Source organism: Falco cherrug, chromosome 12, assembly GCF_023634085.1.
Source record: "Falco cherrug isolate bFalChe1 chromosome 12, bFalChe1.pri, whole genome shotgun sequence".
NCBI classification, from domain to species: domain Eukaryota; kingdom Metazoa; phylum Chordata; class Aves; order Falconiformes; family Falconidae; genus Falco; species Falco cherrug.
Window position 1 is genome coordinate 31989873 of NC_073708.1, and position 19141 is coordinate 32009013.

The 19141-nt window shown below is 37.8% G+C and overlaps 1 protein-coding gene across 4 annotated transcripts in view; it reads left to right on the forward strand.

Annotated features, from left to right (window-relative positions):
• The window catches only part of PATJ (PATJ crumbs cell polarity complex component), a 157191-nt gene that overhangs the window by 58187 nt on the left and 79863 nt on the right, over nucleotides 1–19141 (forward strand). For all 4 annotated transcript variants that reach the window (XM_055724501.1, XM_055724504.1, XM_055724502.1 and 1 more), the window contains exons 20-27: nucleotides 848–1219; nucleotides 2324–2444; nucleotides 3573–3729; nucleotides 4993–5064; nucleotides 5929–6106; nucleotides 6932–7042; nucleotides 8654–8731; nucleotides 11817–11934. In XM_055724501.1, coding sequence (XP_055580476.1) covers nucleotides 848–1219; nucleotides 2324–2444; nucleotides 3573–3729; nucleotides 4993–5064; nucleotides 5929–6106; nucleotides 6932–7042; nucleotides 8654–8731; nucleotides 11817–11934 — 1207 coding nt within the window. The remainder of the gene's footprint in view (nucleotides 1–847; nucleotides 1220–2323; nucleotides 2445–3572; nucleotides 3730–4992; nucleotides 5065–5928; nucleotides 6107–6931; nucleotides 7043–8653; nucleotides 8732–11816; nucleotides 11935–19141) is intronic.

Below are 19141 nucleotides of genomic sequence, written 5' to 3' on the forward strand. Positions count from 1 at the left end.
TAGCACCCCATTTGATTTAGGAGAATCACAGGGCGCTGGAAATTGGGGAGGCACATGACAAATCCCAGAAATGTTGGGTGATATCTTTCAGAGTGGTTTTGAATACCTTTTATCTTGGTTTTGTTTTTTGTGTTTTTGGTTTGTTGGTCTGTGGTTTGAATTCAATAGAAAGTTGAGTACTCTTTAATAAAAACAGTAAGGGCATTAGATAATGAACAGTCAGTTATGTCCTTTGTTTCTCTTTTTAGTATGTGGGTCGTCCATTTCCCCTCTCCTCCAGGTTAAAATATTGTGTGGAATATCCAAGGGAGGGGCAAACGAGTGTGGCTTTTGCTTTGGGTTTTGGTTTTTTTTTGGTTTTTTATTATTATTATTGCTGATACTGTTGCATAAGCAAACTTTTGGGCTGTTTTTTATTTAGCTGATGGTATTGTAAGAAATGTGCATGCATTCATAAAGTGACAGCAGATAAGTTTGGAGCACAGAGATACTGAAGCTGGATTTATATACACTTTTTCCTGTAGCTTTTTTTGTGCTATTTAATAATTCTCATTCCCTAACTTCATTCAGGATTGGTTATTCTGAATGGCTACAGCAGTATCTAAGCTGTGCAACTTAAATTTCTTCATATTTGAAAAACAAATTGCAATTGCTAGTTTTGGTGTTAAAATCTGAAGTCAGAGAGTGTTGTGGTTTTTGGGTTTTTTTTTTTTTTAGAAAATGCAAAAGGTTTTTCACTTTAAAAATCAGGATGTACTTTTAATATGGGCCTAACATAAAACATATTTTTGAAAGAGCTAGCAAGAAACATAATTTAAAATCTATATTCCTCTAATGGTTTATGCAGGGTTTCAGAGATGAAACACCTTTTAAAGAAGAACTTGTTGATGAACCAAGTTTGGACCTGGGAAGGTCATTTCAGCTTTCTAAAAATGACAATGAGTATGAGAAGGAGTCCTGGGAGATGCATGAATTTCTGAAACCCAAACCAGAAGAAAAGGATGAAGAACGGGAAATGTTGGTGGACGATGAGTACGAAGAAGATTCAGACTTCCTGAAATATAATGCATCATGTGGACAGAAGGCAACTTCAGAGAGGAACCTCGATACAGAACAATGGGCAAAGCAACTTGAGACTACTGAAATACAAGACTTAAGATCCAGTGTTAACTCAAGTCCAAAACAGTCTCTGGAATATCTACTCAATAAAGATCAAATGGTAAGGGATGTTTTGTCAGTCTCAGTGATGTACCCTGACCATGGGACCCATACCTCAAGGCAAATTCCAGATCTAAACTCTGTAAGGAGTCTTTGTAGTGTTTTAATTACTCGATGAGATCTGGGTACCTCTAACCGACACCAGTCTATCCTGTTGTACATTTTGGGAGGTTCTTTTCGTTACTTAGTGTCTTTATATTTAACTGCTCAATAGTTGGTGTATTTACAGGCATCTTGTACTTGCGTCTTCTTTCCCATCTCTGACTTGTGGGCTTGGTTCTTTTTTTGCAAATTGTACTAATGTGGTGCATGTCAGTATTAGCAAAACGTCGCTTCGTGGGTTTAATAGTCCAGGGGCTTCAGCAGCAATGTCAGTGAGAGGAGCTCCCTCTTTTCCTCAGTATTTTTAATCCAAATCAGTTCCTTGAGCCAGATGATAGTGCAGTTGAGCGGAAAATGATATGGCAGAAGCAATTGTAACAAGCATACTGGTGGATGAAGGAGTAGAATGAGACAGAGCTTCAGGTAAATTGCAAAACTCTTATTTATATGTCCTGCTCAGGTGTTCTGGGAGTTATTTTTTCCCTTCTGCTTTCCTTTGTTCATTTACTTGCCAAACAAAAAAGTGATAATGTCAGCTTTCCATGCACCAGCTTCCAAGATGTATGCTTTTATATGAAAAAAAATGAAGTGGAAGGGGATTCAATTTCACAGCTACTGGAATTTCAGGTTTTGTTTGGCTTGTCCCCTTATGCATTATGTACATAAACAGGCTTCTAGTGACAGTTCTATAATGGAGTGCACAATATTAAATTTATACATTTTTTACTTAAAACCAACAAATTAACAAGAGTAAAGAACTTATTGTCTGGATTACAGACAAGTAGAAAGATAGTTGCTTTATATTGCAATTGCACATAACACTTTTCATACCTCTTCTTAATACAGTGCATAAATGAGCAGTTAGTATTTCATAGTTATCTGAATAAATATGAATGTAGTTGGGAAAATGTGAATGTTTGCTGTAAAAATCAATGTTCATATCAAATACCCTGTATACGGTGATACCATTGCTTTCTAACTTCCTTTTTTCTCCTTTGTGAAGTGTGAAGAAAATGCTAGTTTAAGTTCACTATTTTCTGGAACCCCAGCACACAGTGGCTATCAAAAAGACGTATTTGATACTGAAACTAACCAGTCAGGAGCAAAAACCAAGATGGATTTAGGTTTGTAAGAAGTTTTTTCTTTATCTTATAATTTTATGTTTACAAATTTATATTTTATACCAAAACACAAATTCTGTCAAATGATAAAATATTCAAATGAAGACTTCTGCAGGCTCAGTGCAGTCTGGCTTTAAATAGGTTTCAGCTTCATGATCTTGCTTCCTCCTCCAAATCTTTACCTACAGTTGTCACAAGTGATATTGAAAGCAGCTGCATCTTTGTCCTGCCTGTGGAGAATCACTTTCTTCTGTGTAGCTAATGTCCCCAGTAGGACTCCATGCAGAAATAGGTCATGCCTGCAGTTTCTGTCAGGAATTTGTCTCAGCCACTTTTGATTGCTGATTTTATAGAATTTTGCACTTTAAAAAAAAAAAAAAAAGTGACAGCCTATGTAGGTAACTTTACTACAACCAAAATTTGCAAGTGAACTCTATGGTAGATAATTGCCCCATATCTTGGTTTTGTAGTCTGTGCTCAGGAGCAAAGTTTCTCCTTGTCAGATGGCCAGAAATGGATAGTTAGAATTTGGCAGATCATCAAGGAATTAAATTTATGAACCTGCCTGGCGTAGCTACTCACTGGTTGGGAGAAAGGAGGTTAGACTGTTTCCTTTCTTTGTCACTTGCATCCTGTACAGCAGACACTGTGTAAGCTACAGTGGCAGACTGACAACCTTTGCAAGGAGCTCTGGTGGTTCAAGTACAGTTGATACTTAGGTCACCAAAATGGACATCAGTCTTCCCCAGTGTGGTGGGGTTCCACGCTGGGGCAGGGCCTTGTACCGCTCTCCCTGCATAAAGGATGCATTCGTTATTTCTAATCATGTGTTTTTGTAAGGACCTTCTATCATATAAGTTGTACTTAAGCATGTCTCAGTTCCATAAAAATTTGGCTTTCCTGTTATTACTTGACTTCATGTACATCAGAAGCAAGGTGTTACAAAAAAGTGTTTAGTGTGGTCTGAATTTCCTTCAGAAGTAAATGTTCTGTATCTCTGAGCCTCATGATCATGACACAACATCCGCATTTGGAACATGATGAGCTAAGGGGTTTATTTCCAAGGATGATAACTGGTAGATGCAGGGACACAGGCAGCAAAAGTTCACATCTACAACTTTTCTTCTTCAGGTACAAAGCTTCAGATTGATTCTAAAGGACCTGGGCTTGCTGTTGGTTTGGAAGTTATTGAAAAGGAAGAGCTAAAAGGGGAGGATTATGTTTTTTCCAAGAACCTGGAATCTGGGAGAGTAACCACCTTAGCTCAGCCTAGACCAGCATTGTGCAGGTATGGAGGAAGGTATTAGTTTTTGGAAGATTTTCAATTAATGATCTTAACTGTCTCCTTGCTTTAGTTAGCTGATTAGCTATTAAAAGCTGTGTGAAACAGTAAGACATAGATGGCCAGTTCTAGGACTTTTGCCCAAGGAGCTGAATTTTGTCTTGCAACGTGATTAAGTCTTTACTTCCCACATTTCCTCCCCTGAGTATTGGGACAGAAAAGTGTGAATGGCTCTACCACCTACTTTGCTTACAGTAAGGGGAGTATGGATGTGGCCTGGAGGAGAAGGGAATAGCCTTTACTGGCACCATTGGTCATTACTGCTTAAGGAGCTCTACCCTTAGCTCCTTATTATAGCTCTGTCCTCTTGGGTTTCCCTTTCCATTATTCTTCCTTTTGGGAAGACCAGTTCAGCCATGACTCTCAGGCCCGTGCAGGAAATGTTAGTCTTGGCAGTGGTTCTGAGAAACCTTGAGGTGGCAGTGGTTGTAGATACTTTTACACCTGTCAAGTGTCCCATTCTTTCACCACCAGTTTTGGGTGAGTGGGTAGTGGATCTGCTTTTGGGGCCTGTTGATTCAAATCCTCAGTACTTCCCTAATTCATCTGTAAAATTCCCTCAGGGGCAAAGCAGCTCAACAATAAGGTGAAAAGATTATTTGTCCAGCACAACATCCCACTTCCTTTTTGCAGTTTAAAAGTAGCATTTACAGCTCTCAGGATCTACAGAAAATGTGTGCAAGGGTATGTTGTTTCAACCCTTCTGTGAAGGCATGCAATTCCATACTTCCATTGCTATTCTGTGATTCGGTGAGTCACATACAGTATAAAAGTTTAATTAACACTCTATTCTGGAATGTTTAATGGAACACACAGTATCTTTTCTCCCAGTTGCATCGTGATCTGGTTTCTGGTCAGCTAGACTGGTTTTATCAAGAATCAAGGCATATTTATCAGAAAGTAAATGTTAATTGCTTAAATGGTCACTTTGAATGAGTAAATGCGGTGCAGATTTGTATATCACAGAGCAACTTATAAATCTGGTCTGCCCATCATGTTTATTTCTGGAGCATTCCTTAAGTACATTTAAACCTAAATACAAAAATTCCTGTCTAGTCTGTTGACTCTGCACATTTGGTTTACACTGGACAGTGTGAGAAGGTGTTGCTGTCTCAACGCCAGATACAAAATACGTAAGGAATTGCAACCTGGCATGGGTAATGCATTTTTTAATTTTTTTATTCCTCCCCTCCCTCTGCCCCCAATTAGTGAATTACCTGAGAGAGAAGAAGGAGAAGGAGAAGAAACTCCAAACTTCAGCCACTGGGGACCACCACGGACGTATGTTCATGTGATTACATTATTTCTTCCCGTTTACCTTTATGTCTTTTTTTTTCTGTGAGCCCGATTACTTCTCATGGGTTTTTTTCTCCCCTCTTCTGCCAGTAACTTTAAGGTACCTTGTGTACCTTGGGCTTTCTTAGATACAGTGAATTTTTAACAGATGTTCACCAGAACTATGCCTTCTATTTATACAGCTGACTTGGGAAAGCTTGGCGGGTTTACATTGTGGATGACCTACAAGTTCTTGCTCATTTAATAACTCTTAGGTGTGAACAGTGCACGTAGTGCTGCTGTCTCCTTTTCCATGGGTTCTCTGCTAAACTTAATGGCAGAATTCCAAATTGTGAAGCCAAGTTTTAGCCACATCCTCGTTGTATTGCTAACATTTTTAGGTGAATTGTTTTTGTGGTCCAAAATAAAATATGATCAGAAAGTTTCTGCATAAGCTGATTAATGTGCATCTGATACACTGAAATCAGTGTTCAGATAGTTGTATGAAACACTTCATTATTTGTTTAGCATGCCACTTGCAGTTTTTGCCATTTCCAGACAGTTTGCTCAAACTGAAAGAGAATGAGTGTTTACTTGAAGACCTGCCTCTATTTTACCCTGACTTTCTCTGAAATAAAAGCCTATGCCCACTGGGCATGGGTTGGCAGCAGAATTTCGTTCTTTTTGAGGAGTGAGGTCTGCTCAGGGCAAAAAGCCAACGCTGTTGAGAGCATTTGTAGGCTTCTGACTTTATCCCTTTACTCTATTAAATCTTCTTGAAAGACCAGAAGCTTACATTTATTTAAGGCTTAGCATTTATAGTTTAAAAAACTGTTTCAAGCTGTTAAACTACCACATGTATTTTTTCAGTGTTGAGATTTTTAGAGACCCTCACGTGTCTCTTGGAATCAGTATTGTTGGTGGACAGACTGTCATAAAGCGCCTGAAGAATGGAGAAGAACTTAAAGGGATCTTCATCAAACAAGTTTTGGAAGACAGCCCAGCAGGAAGAACAAAGGCTTTAAAAACTGGAGATAAAATACTTGAGGTAAATGTAGATAAACCTACCTTTTCATTCTAAAAAATAAAGATTGACTCAAACGGCTTTTGGAGGAGAGAAGGACAAAATACTGCCACACTTCATGAAGTATTGATGACGCAGTTTTGGAAGCTGAAAGAAACCCCTGGTATCATCTTGTCTCTTTTTTAAGGTCTGACTATGGACCTCTTTTGATATTCTCCTCTTTATTTAGCAAGATACATCCTGGTACCTGATGGGGTAATGAAAAAAAACAGAGTGCCCTCTTTCCATATAAATAAGTTAATAATATATAGAACGTAGACTCTTCATGCTGAAATTTAGGCTGTTATTTTGTGTGTGTGAATTTGGAGTTGTTAGTCTGATCAACTTACTGTTTGGAGTAAATCCCTGATTCTGACTCTGTGCTGATTTTTTTGCTCATTTTTATCCAAATGAAGACTGCTGAATTTAGGTTCCCAAGCTGATAGTGCCATTATTTTATGTGCTTTAGGGTTGTGAGTGATGTTTTGAAAAACTGTTTCAAAGCAAATTTAGTTCATAAACAGGTAAAATCTGAAAGAGTTGTATTATACCTAGCATTATATCTGGCAATCTTATTTCTTACGGTTTTTATCTAGAAGAATTGTTTTGGGAAACATATGACCATCTGTTAATTATGAATACTAAATAATATACTTTTCCTTAAATGAACATGAAAACATACTTTACAAATTATTTCTTTTGACTGCTTTTGGTACGTTACTCAGATACACTAATCTTCTGCAAATGTGTGTGAACTCTTGCAATGACTGTGCCAAAGACAAGCTACCTAATCAAAATAAACATTGTCAGGTTTCTGGGATAGACCTACAAAACGCCACACACGAGGAAGCAGTAGAAGCTATCAAGAATGCGGGAAATCCTGTTGTGTTCGTAGTTCAGGGTTTGTCTAACATACCAAAAGTAAGTTTATTTCTATTTTTATTCTAAAACTTAATAAATGTGTAATATGCATTTTATTTTAAACTTGGCTAAATTCCTTTCAGCAAGTTCCAACATTTTTTGTGTCCATCCTTTCTGTCAGAGTTTCTGCTTATAGACCATGATTGATTGATTACTTGTCTGGCCTGATTTGAAACGTTGTTTCTCTGATGTTAATCAAGTAGACGTAGGTCTGTTGACTAGGTGTTAGTTTAGTTCTCCCACCTGTGTAATTGAGTCTAGTTCCGTGTATTTTAATTTGTTCGTATTTCATAATCTAAAAATATATTCTTTTGTCCAAATGAGCAAAAGTGTAATTAAAATTAGTCGCGTTCACACTAGCAGCTCCACATAAAACGTGTCACCAAAGGGATCTGAAGTAGTTGTCTGGGAGCAAGCTAATTTTCAAGAGATTTTAGGTGTCTTCTCGTCTTTAAGGCCACGGCAAGTAACCTTTTAATGCCTTAGTAAGAAAAGGCATACAATTCTGCCTGCCTTGAAGTGCACACAAAAAACCCCAAGACTTCTGTTTACTTTTGGTATAATCTGAGAAGTTGATTGGGAGATTTGATGGATTAGTAGACTGAGGAGACCTCTTTGACAGCTGTAGACAAATCTGGCACCACTGCATCCATTATTTTTCCAGTGCTTCAGGAAGTCTTTCAAAAACTATGAAGACTTTCACTTGCTATGCTGGGAAGGTGCTCAAGCAGTGAATGCAAAAATCACAGTGGTGGTAACTGAGTTGGCTTCCTTTCTGTATCAGCTTTTTGACAGAAAAGATCCAGAAAAGCTATCAGAACATTCAAGTGTTCAGCTGCATCTCTGAACCTTTCTTTCCTAGACAATCTAGAGAGATAAGGGAAAGCCAGATAACTTGAAATTTGAGTTGCTTTGCTTTGAACTGCAGGCTGTAGGAAACTGGACATTCACAGACTTTCAGCAATGCTGTGCAGTCCCAACTCCCAATCATCAAAATAAGGTGCTGTCAGAGGAGTGGGAATATATTAAATTTTGTGACATAGTAGAAGACAAAACTGAGAAGGGTGCAGGAGTAGCCATTTCCTTTTATACAGCCTGATCGTGTGACCCAACGCAAGGCACATCACTTACATTTGTAGGACTTCTTACTTTGAGCTTCAACGATGTGCCTGCCACTGCCTGTAATCGAAATACCCTAAAAGTTTCCCTGTGAAAGAATAAATAACAAGGAGGAGTATTATGTGGGAATATTATGCGAAGGCTAAACATGCTGTCTTTTACAAGGTGTCTGTGTACATGGACAGTGCTCTCTGAGTAACTAAGAACTGACACTTCAGGAGTCTATACTGAGCTCTGTATCAAGGATGTACATCCATTTTGTTGACTTCAGAGTAATGTTTAATTGAATGAAGAGATGGGGCTAGATATCAAACAGTGCTAAAAAAGGGAATGTTTATAAATTCAGTAACAAAATGCAATTTAAAGACTGTACTGCAATGCCCTTCTACATGGGGCAAAATGAAGAGTGTACTGGCATTACCTAACTTTTGATATTTGTATTGCAGCTATAATGCTCTTTCTAATGTGTGTAATATATGCATTGTTTTTCAGGTGGTTTCTGCTGTACTGCCTAAGGGAATCAAAGTCAACAAAGACCAGGATGCAGACAAAGAAAATAAGAGTGATAAGGTATTTATTCTGTTCAATGCTATAACCCAGTTTTACTAAATCAAACTGTATAATAGCATGCGCTATGATAAGCCCCCACTGAAATCTGAAATGAAATTTGAAGTGTTTTGTTGAAATATCTTTGATTCGGGTAATTTTTGCCAAATTTCTGCCAAATACGAGGCAGGTTTCTGACAGATGTTCTGTGGGTCTCGCCTGGGTGCTGAAACCCTGTACTTACTGCAGCTCTTCACTGGCATTTTTCTGCAAGTACCTGTTTTGTTCTATGTGCAGACAAATTGATTCTCTCTGTTCAGTAGAAACAGAGAAATAGTAACGTGCACAAATAATATCCCTAATGTGAGGCTGACTGAAATTCAGTAAAATCATGTTATAGGATAATGAAATGGGGTAAGTCTCCTACATTTCCCATTGCTGTGTAAAACAAGGAAATGACCGAATGTTCTGTAGCTGGCCAGCTAATTGTGAAGCAGTTACTGCACAGTAACTTTCAAACAAAGTTTCAAGCAACTACACAGCAGTTTTAAAAGAGAAAAAAATCTGTTTGGTCTAAACCAGTGGGTTTGTTTTAGTTGTTGCAATAAGGGAAACATTTAATTTCTCATTCCCAGCCATATTGCCTAATGGCCTAGGTGTTTTCCTGTGGGAACTGCGCTGACTGATTAGTGTACGTCAGGTACTTTGAGGGTGTCAGAGCTGCAGGAGCAGAGACAGATTTAGTGCAGACAGTAACTTTTGCCCAGTGCAGTATAACACAACAACTAATGAAATAATGAACATTTCATTTGATTCTACTCAGCACTCTGGTGTTTTTTTGGGTAACTGAGAAGGCCTTCTTGCCTCCAAAAGTCTTTTTTAAGACTCCTTTCAGATCCTGTCAGATACAGAAGCTATGAGGCTCAGCTATTAAAAAAAAAATCAAGAAAGGTGTTGAAGTCATGTTTTCATGCCAGTGGATAACACTTATAATGAAGCAGTTACAATCCCCTTTTCTTGGTTTTGTTATCTATATTTCTAATCTCAAAAGCACTCATCCTCTTGCAATGTGCTGCTTTTAATCTCTAGGACTCTAGTGTGTTGCATTCTATAGCGTTCGGAGGTTAAAGAGGGAGCCTAATCTTTTTCAAACCCTTTTCATCTATTGGTGCTGTAAACTGGTGGGTGGAATATAGAAGAGCTTCAGTGCATAAATATGTAGCTCCTTTTTGGCTTTGAACATTGATTCACAAAGCAGTCATACTGTGCTACAGTAGGGCCATCTCTGAGTTGGGAAGAGTTGCTATTAGTGGATTACTAGTCCATGTCCCTATGGGGAATCAGTGATATTTCTAGTCCGGTCTTCAAAGCGTCACAGAAGAATTTGGTTTGAAAGCAGCCACATCCAGCTGGAAAATCTGCCTTCTCCTGTATGTTGAATTATCTTTTTAGTAGTGAACATTTTCTGTGATTTGTTGGTGTTTATCATCCTTTGTTCATCTGTTTAAAAATGATCACTTGAAGTAATTTATGTAACACCACTTAAAACAGTTGAGCTTCTTGTGGGCAAATGAGACTTTAACATTATTTTGCTGGTTGGCTGTTTAAACTGTGCCTTTGCCTCTGTACTGGAAAGAGCTGTGTTAATACAAAAACATGGTGTAATGGAGTACTCTGACGTTATTTACTCATCTGCCTCTTCAGTGAGTCAGGAGGGATGAGAGAATCTTGTCCTGAGACATAGCAAACTGCTGGATAGCTTAGGTCTCTTGTGTAGCTTCACACAGACTTTGTAGCAAGTGATAAGGTCTTAAAAAAGCGAAAGGGTCAACATTTAGACTATGAGTTATTACTAAATTATAGTGATACTACTGATTTCTCATAAGCAGCTGAAAGTGGGGCTGCAGGTTTTCCATCTTTACCTGCTTGGTAATGTAGAACATGAGCCCCCCTCATGCTCTCTGGGTTTTCTGGATTTTGCACAGTGCTGGCATTAAGCAAAAATTGGGAGGTGTATTCGGTGTATTGTATACTTTGGGGAAACAGCTGTCATGTTTCCAAGTGCTCTTACTACACACTTTTAGTACTATTGGATTGAATTAATTTAATTTATTATTGTTATGCTGTCTTCAATGCAGCACTTTCCTGTAATGTTTTTTAAATGGATGGGATGATGTATATCTTATCCCACAAATTTTCTGTGTAGCTTGCATTGTAGTTTGCTAGTTAGACTATTCTATACAAATTTAGAGTTTAGATTTTAGAAATTCATATGCAGGTTCAGCTTTCACTGTATACAGTGAAAAAATTTATTCTGGGTTTGATGTTTGGGTGTTGAGACTTATTTCCCAGCTATAGAAGAAATTAATCACAGGCGTTCTGGTTGCTCTAATGGCATATCGTACTCGGTGTTCCCTTTCTAAAGTGCATCCTGCTATTAGTAGTGGGGTTGCATGGGATATAGTTAAATGTAATTTAGTGAAATCCTGTAGCAAACCAAGGCATGATCCAGTTACTTGGGGCTATAAAAACAGTTGCTCAGACGATCAAGTGCCTTCATTAGATTCAGAGCCTATTCTTTATGCCTGCTATGCGCCGCTATATGCATCATTATAGGAGCTGCCTGTATTTATGTGAGGTAATAGAATTTTATTGTGAGCTATAATTCAAAATATTTTTTAAATTTTAGACAAAATTTAGATGAACTGTTATGTTTAAATATTCGTAGATGCACTAAGAAGAGTTCTTATTTTGTATTTAAACACTACATTTTTATCAGTACCAGATAATTCTGCTGTTGAGTCTCTAATGAGAAACAGGTTACAATTTAATGTTTATTTTTAATCCTTGATTGATATTCACACCTTTCCTGTTTATGATGATACACAAGTATTTTGTCAACACGTAAATGTGCATGTGCAGTTGTATTTTCTTTTTTTCATGTTCAGTGTCACTTCTTGTTCTGATTTCTTGCATAAAAAGCCAATGCTGCAGAATTTGCATTGTAATTACGTGCTGTGTATGTACACATGCAGTGCAGTAGACAATAGGATTATTTTTTTTCTTGTGAGTGGTGGTTACAAAATGTATAACTGTTTGTCTTTGTTAGAGAAAATATGGGGCTCCGCCTCCCATGAAACTGCCACCTCCTTATAGAGCACTTGAAAGACTGCATGCAGAGGAAGCTAATATGAATGAAGAGGAGGATGAGGATGCTTGCGCAGAGAGTGAGTAATACCACAATCATTACGTCAGATTACATTTATGGAACACAATCAGGTTGTGATAAACATATCTGCCATTGTATTATGGGAAGTAGTGCTCAGTGTGGCAATAGCATGTACTCTTCAACTCTGTTCTTACCAAGGGCTAGTGATTTGTAGCTTGGTCAGTCTTCTCTGCCCAGCCAGCGTCCTATAGGAACTCTTCTGAAGAGGTGTAGGAAGGGCCTAATTTATTTCAGTCTAAAACTGTCTAAGCAATGTCTAGAGGACTTGCTTAGGCAGTGATGTCAGCAGTGAAAGGCAGATGTTGTGCTTTACTGTTGTAGTTGCAGTGGTAGTTTAGCAGGTGTGCATTGAGAACCACTGGTGCGCAGTCCTTGTCCAGAAGAGCCTGCAGCTGATCGCAGACAATGCTGTTCAAGCAAAATATTTTCTTTTAAAAAGAAAAACCTGCTGATTCAGTACTCTACTGAAAAAAGGATTCCCCCTTTTTATAGCACCTTTAATGGGAAAGGTTCTGCAATTGTCCAGTTCTGGGTTTTGCAATGAATTATGGTGATATGCACTCTGTGGGAGGGTAGGGACCTAAAGAATAGGATGCAGTGCAACTTGAGAGCTTCCAGCTCTAAGCATCGCTTAGATTCCAGCATACTGCTTTGTTAATTATAACTTTGGATAAGCAGATTATTATTATCCATAGCTTATTTTCCAATAAAATATTTAGGAATACTAAAATTGCAATTAGGAGTCCTAAATTATTTTCTAAAATTAGTTAGCTTTTATTTTTTTTTCTCTTTATACTCTCTTGTACCAAATTAGCATACATGTGGGGTTTTTCTTGGGATTTGGTATGGGTTTTTTTGCCACAGTGATTTTTCTCATCATCTTTTGTCTTGGAGAGGTTTTTGTTTGCCCTAGTTATGGGTAAGCCAAAGCAGAGAGATGCCTTTGTAGCTTTTGACCTTGAGGCGACCATGGCTCCCATTCAGAGTGGAAACTCCTGACTTGGGGCCTGCTGGTGGGAAAGCTCTTCCAGCTGCTTTTGCTGATTTCCTTGGCAATGGTGTGCCATTGAAGCCAAGATAATTAATGAGTTTGGTTGGTTTGTCCCTTTTAGGGCTGCTTTGGTGGAGACGAGGAGGATTTTGGAAGGTTGTTCTCATGGAAACAGTAATGGGGGCACAGAAGCAGGGTGTTCAGCTCTGCCTCTGTTGCTTTAAGGGAATGCTGTGAGTTCTTGAACCAACAGAGATTCTTCCAAAACTCCCCCTTACTGAGTTTGTCATCTCATTTGTTTGAAGTATGTCACATAGTTACCTCAAGAAGTTTTTTCAGTATTTTTGTGGGGAGTGGTAGTGAAGGAGGGGCATTTGGCTGCAGGCTCTGTGGATGTTGGATTGAATATATCTTGAGCTTTCAAACCAACTCTGTAAACCTCCAATTGTAGCAAACAGGTTTCAGCCTGTTATTAAAGTTGTTATTCCTGGTTAAATGATGTCTTTGATAAGTAGCCTGACACCTGAGTTACCTAATTAGGATATGCCTCAATCCAAGTGGTTGCAAGACCAAAGTTAAAACTTTGCACAGAAATAATTTCTTATTCATGGGCTTGGTCATTTTTTAGCTGTTCTGCCATCCCTAGTGATATTGCTAGCTGAGTCTAATAGCTGAAAAGGTAAAGCTGCTTCTGATATTAAATTCATCAATCCTACCAGATTTGGCAGCAGCAAGCAGATCTATTCAGATGAATCTCCTTCTCTCTACCCTTTTCACTGACTGAAGTTGGATGTTTTGCAGTAGCCATCTTTCCTATAAGTCTTTGAAAACCAAGATATGCATTTTCCATTTTATTCTTCCCCACCTCATTCTGGTTTTTTTTTTAAATAAAAAGAAAAGCAGTCTAAGGAAGCTTAAACTAAGTTTGTACCCCAACCCTTGAAGTAAAAAGCACGTTAGAAATAATCTAACTGTATTCTAATGATATTAAGCATCTTGACAACTCTGGAATGGGCTTTTACAGAGTGTCTTTTTTGTGATAACTTGATAAACAAAGTTTTCTCTGATAAATTCCAGTACAGTATTGGTTTTGTGAACTAGTTGATGCTTATAACTTCTGTCCTGATTCTTGAGCACCTTTCCCAGAAACTTCAGCCCAGGCCAGTACTTGTCTTTTTGACGCTCAACATTTGCATTCTCATATTGGGCTATTCCTTACCGACTTACCCTACTAATTCTGCTGGTTTTGTAACCTTAACTAATAATTTTCTGAGCTTCAGTGAACAGCTGAATTAGATTTATGGTCTTCCTTATTTAGAAGATAAGGTATCTTAAAAGGGAGAAGTGGTGTCAGCTCTGGTGAATCATGTCATAGCCTCTCCTTTCATTTACTTCTGTAGTTCTCAATCTCTGTCAATAGGATGGAAGGCCTTAGCAGGCATTTTGAGGTGGGACAGCTGTTAAATCTGTCCTCTGTTTGTGCTCCTGATGGATTTTATTTTGTGGTTTTAGCATTCTTATTAATACAGCTGCAGTGTCACGAACCTGCTCATCAATTTCTTTCATACTCCAGAAATACTTTACTTGCCTCACTTGACATTTTTTTCTCCTTGCTCGTCACTTCTTTTGACCCATGCTCTCGTCTTTTGTCTCCATGTCCTTCATCATTCCCCATACTGAAAATGAAAGCAAAGCATTGTTAATCTTCCTGCCATACTTTTTCTTTCCTTTCTGTCCCATCCATACTGCCTCACAGTCTCTGTGTTCTGTCTGTTTTCCCCTTAAAGTGGCTGAATAACCTTTTGGTATTGATTTAATTTCCCCTGTGGGATCTAAATCCACTTGCCTTTTGGCAACGCTCAGTTTTATTTCTGCTTTTCCACCATTGAAACTGTAGCTTTCATTGCTGACTTGTTGGAACAGTCATTTTTTGTAGGAGTTCTCCCTTTTCTTTTCAAAGGTTATTTTGAATCCAAATAGGGTTAACCCTTGTTGGGAATAGAGCTACTAGGTAGCTCTTGATTTAGAAAGTCCAGACATCCTCCATGTTTCTGTGGTTTAAGAAGTTTGAAGAAGTTCCAGGTGTTTTTTTTTTAAAATGTGTCGTCTTGCACCCAGGACCCTGAATTTCAGACCTGCTTCTTTATATTGCAGTTTCATTTGAACCACCACTACTTCCAGTATTATTTTTTAAGTTCTTAGATGGGTTTTTTTGCTAGACTTAGAGGGCAAGTTGAACATAGTACTTCCTCCTGTTTTATTTCTTCTTTGAGTGATACTGTCAAATATTTATCAGTGTTCAACTCTAACCTTGTGCAATGTGGGGTTTGTTTAATTTTTGCTTTGACTTTGCTGTTTTAAAGGCTTTCAGCTCACATTTTAAAATAGTTTTGTAAAACTTGCAGTGTGTGCAGCCTGCTGCAAAAGGAGCCTTCAAAATGCTTCATCTTTAAGACCTGAAAATGTTACAACATGGGTTTTGAGTTTTTCCTTCCCACTCTGGAAATGCTTGTCCATAGCAGAGGTTATTTTGGAGGAGGTCACTCTCCATGATGAGGCTTTTCAGGCATCACGTTTTGAATACGTGGGATTTTTTTCTTTTTTTTTTTTTTCTTTTTTTAATCAGAACAAGTAAAAGGAGGGGAGAGCATACAAAGGAGCTATTTGTACTTGCAAGCAGCTGTGCTACAGGCTGCATCAATAGGCATTGGTGTGTTTTCCCTGAGTGGCGGTTGGCTGTAGGTGTGCGCTAAGAATCTGCTAATAGACTAACGTGCACCCTGTTGTGGCTTATTGCTATAATGAGGGGTTAGTAGGAAAAAGAAGCAGAGGAAATGGATGGGCAGAGTAGTTTGTAATGGAATGTTTTGTAAGGTTTTCCTTGGGGCATTCATAACTGTACAATTTAGATATACTTTTGTGATTGAGTAGGAGCAGTCATAAGTTAGGTAGGAAAGACCTTAAAAACCATTGTAAGAAAACTAAAAAGACAACTGTTGGAACAACTTGGAATCCTTAATTTCAATTTATAGTCTAATTTTTATTAAAATATCTTGTCTAATCAGTTGACTGAGATTGATCTGGTTGGTTTCAAATAAGTTTAAAATAACAACAATAGATAATAAAAAAAAATTGTGAAAGGTGACTAAGATAATGGACTAGATACTGCTGTGTTCAGACTTCCTGTCTGCAAGGACATTTAACTGTATCTAATAAGGGATAATAATGCCCCCTTCCTTTTATTTTGTCTCTAGATAATGTAGAAATCAATGAAGCTGTAAGAAAGCGTAATGATTTATCTTCCTAAAATGGTTTTTGAGGAATGGTGATTTCTCCACCAAAGCAAGAGATTTTAAAACTTCTCTAGTATTCTCACTGTGTGCTGCCTCGTTGTGATAAATTCGTGGCTGCATAGGGTACGACGGGAGAGTCTGCGTATGCTCACGTGTGTAGATTGGTTCAGACAAACCCACACTAGCTGTTGACTAGGTGGAGTTGGGTTGGGGTTGGAAAGTGCTTGGGCATGTGAGCAGGGTGCTCTCATCACACCTAAGGTTTTTAGCAGCTTCGATAGTGTCAATGCTATCCATATTCACATGAGAGGACGGTGGCTTTCATTAAAGACGAACAATGAAAAAAAGGAATAGAGTTCAGTTGGGACTGTTTAGAAGGTATGGTCAAGTACATGGGGTGTGCAGAAATACTGCCTCAGGAAGTGTCTGTATAGTGCTCTGGGTGAAGATGGGAAAACAATCATTGGCGCTTTGGAAAAATGCCAGAATTATTAACAATCACTAAATAAAAACAAAACCACTGATAATCAATATAATTCTTAAGAATGTGACTATTTAGAGTCTGGTTTATGCAAATCTAGGTTAAAACAAAGGAAAAGCAATTCTTAATTTTATTTTAACTGGGGGGGAGGGGGTGTGTGTGAGCGGCGACACCCGAAACAAGTGATCTTCAGGTGAGGCAGCTTGTGTAGCCAAACACTGCCTCTCCAATAGATGTCACTGCAATCAACAGCAAATACAGATGATGTTCAAAGACTAAGATGTAGCTTGGAAAAATGCTCCAAGCTTTATGAAAGCAAAATATTGGCAAAATGGTAACTGCAATATTTAATTTTCTTAAATATAGTAACAAGTGTGTTTAGTATGGTGGATTACCAACAATCATGCGAGAGCCAAGATTAGACAAATAGAGCAGTGACTTTCAGTTTTTAGCTCTGTGTTAATCTTTATTTAATACGAGTCTGTACTGCAAATCTTCTTTTCCCATTCTTTTCCTGAACCATAATTAGCTAAAATATGTAGGTTTTGTAACCAGTCCTAATATCAGATCCAGAAAGGCTGTACATGCTGGGTAGACTCACAAGCTGTTGTGCCACATGAGGATAGATTATGATGTTGGTGTCATTGTAGCTTGAGGTTGTGGGTTAGTTTGGGTTTTTGTTATTGGGTTGGAGTTTTTTTACTCTATTTGTGAATCACATGCACAGTTCTCATCATCTGATGAAGTATTGCGAAAGGAAATTACATTTTTGATGAAGTAATAGTAAAATTGCAGCTGGGACTTCTTGTATTTTTTTAATGTGTGCTTGACTTAATGCGCTGAACAGATGGCTTTGTGTGTGCTGTGATACATATTCTAAAGAAAGGACAATGAACTTTTAAAATGAAAAAATTAATGGTTTAACAAAATAACTTGAGTATTTTGAGTTGTTTTAAATGTAGCTTTTGGAGTAGAGAATTAGTAAGGACTTCCCAAAATAACTAAGTATATTTATAAATTTAGAGAGAGATTTTATCTTTGCTTTCTTAATTACTAAATTAAGTATTTTGAGTCTTTTCAGTGTTTCAGTTCAGCACTCATTACAGTAGAACTAATATCGCTTCTTCAGGGCTTTAGCAAAATACAAGTTATGATGAAGTCTGAACCTTTCTTATCCTTATGACAGATTGGTTTTGTTTTCTGACATTAAAAAAACCCCAACCAAACCTTACACCATGAACACATATCAGTCTTAGGAAACTGCAACATTTGCAGCACTGGAAAATAACATGTTTAATAAAGCCGTTTGGCTAAGAAAAATTAATTTTTAACCCCTGTAACGTGCATGAAAAGCATGCTTAGATAAATAATGCCTATTAACTGCTACTTTGCCATGCAGTGGGTCATTAAGCGCGATAGTACCTGCAGCTAACAGTGATATAAACAAACGTTTGAGGTGACTCGTGTTTGGGGATAGAGATGTCATTCGAATGCTAGCAGAGTAAGCCAGTGCACAAACAGCAGCCGTAGAGCATCAGTGGGTCAGATGTGGGAAACCAGAGATCTGCTTCTCCCTGCATACTTTCATAGGCAGCTTTCATCTGCTGGCAGATGTAACTGTTAGCTTGTGGGTAGCTTGAAATTAATATAATTGATGGCATCTCATAATAGAAACAGACAGACGGTTTGCCCTTAAGGAGAGAAAAATCTCAGAAAAATAGGCCCAAGGTCGTCAGAAGAAAGACAAGCAGAGTCTGTGTATGATGAGGATTTGAGCTGCTTACAGCATTGAATGTTTGTCAGGAATGCAGATATCTTGAAGTACATGCTGGTACAGCAATGGTACAAGGGGGTTTCCCAGGTAAGGATTCAGATCTATCTCTGTATTGTGTTTGATTCCAGCAAGTCTTTTTAAGTATTTTTAGTGATAATTTAGAACTAGTGAAGTGCTGGAGTAGGAAAATAATAGCACAGATAATTTTTTTTTTCTCAGTTTGAAGCATGGACATATAGCATGATCGGAATATTGAATGCATTTAATATCTCTAAAATATTTTGTCTTGTGTTTGTTTATAAATCATTGTTTCTGTGTACATTGGTGTTCAACATTCTCATATACAAAACTGACGTGAGCATGCAGTGCTTAAAGTATAAGAATTCCTAGCATTAAATTTCTTGCTATATAGAATAATCTACTCTTCCCTAACTGTTATTGTAATGTAGAGACAGATGGCTGAATTTTCTTCACTTTGCTTGTTAAGAATGTGTTAGGTAAATGTTTTTAGACTAAAATAAAAAGCTGCTGGGGAATCTAAACTGAATATTCAGCATTTTCATGGTATAAGGAGGCAAAACAAGAATAAAGGAATGTGATAGTAAACAAATGAGCTATTTGCAATGAAGGATAATCTAATCTTTAAATATTGCCTTAGATTGCATT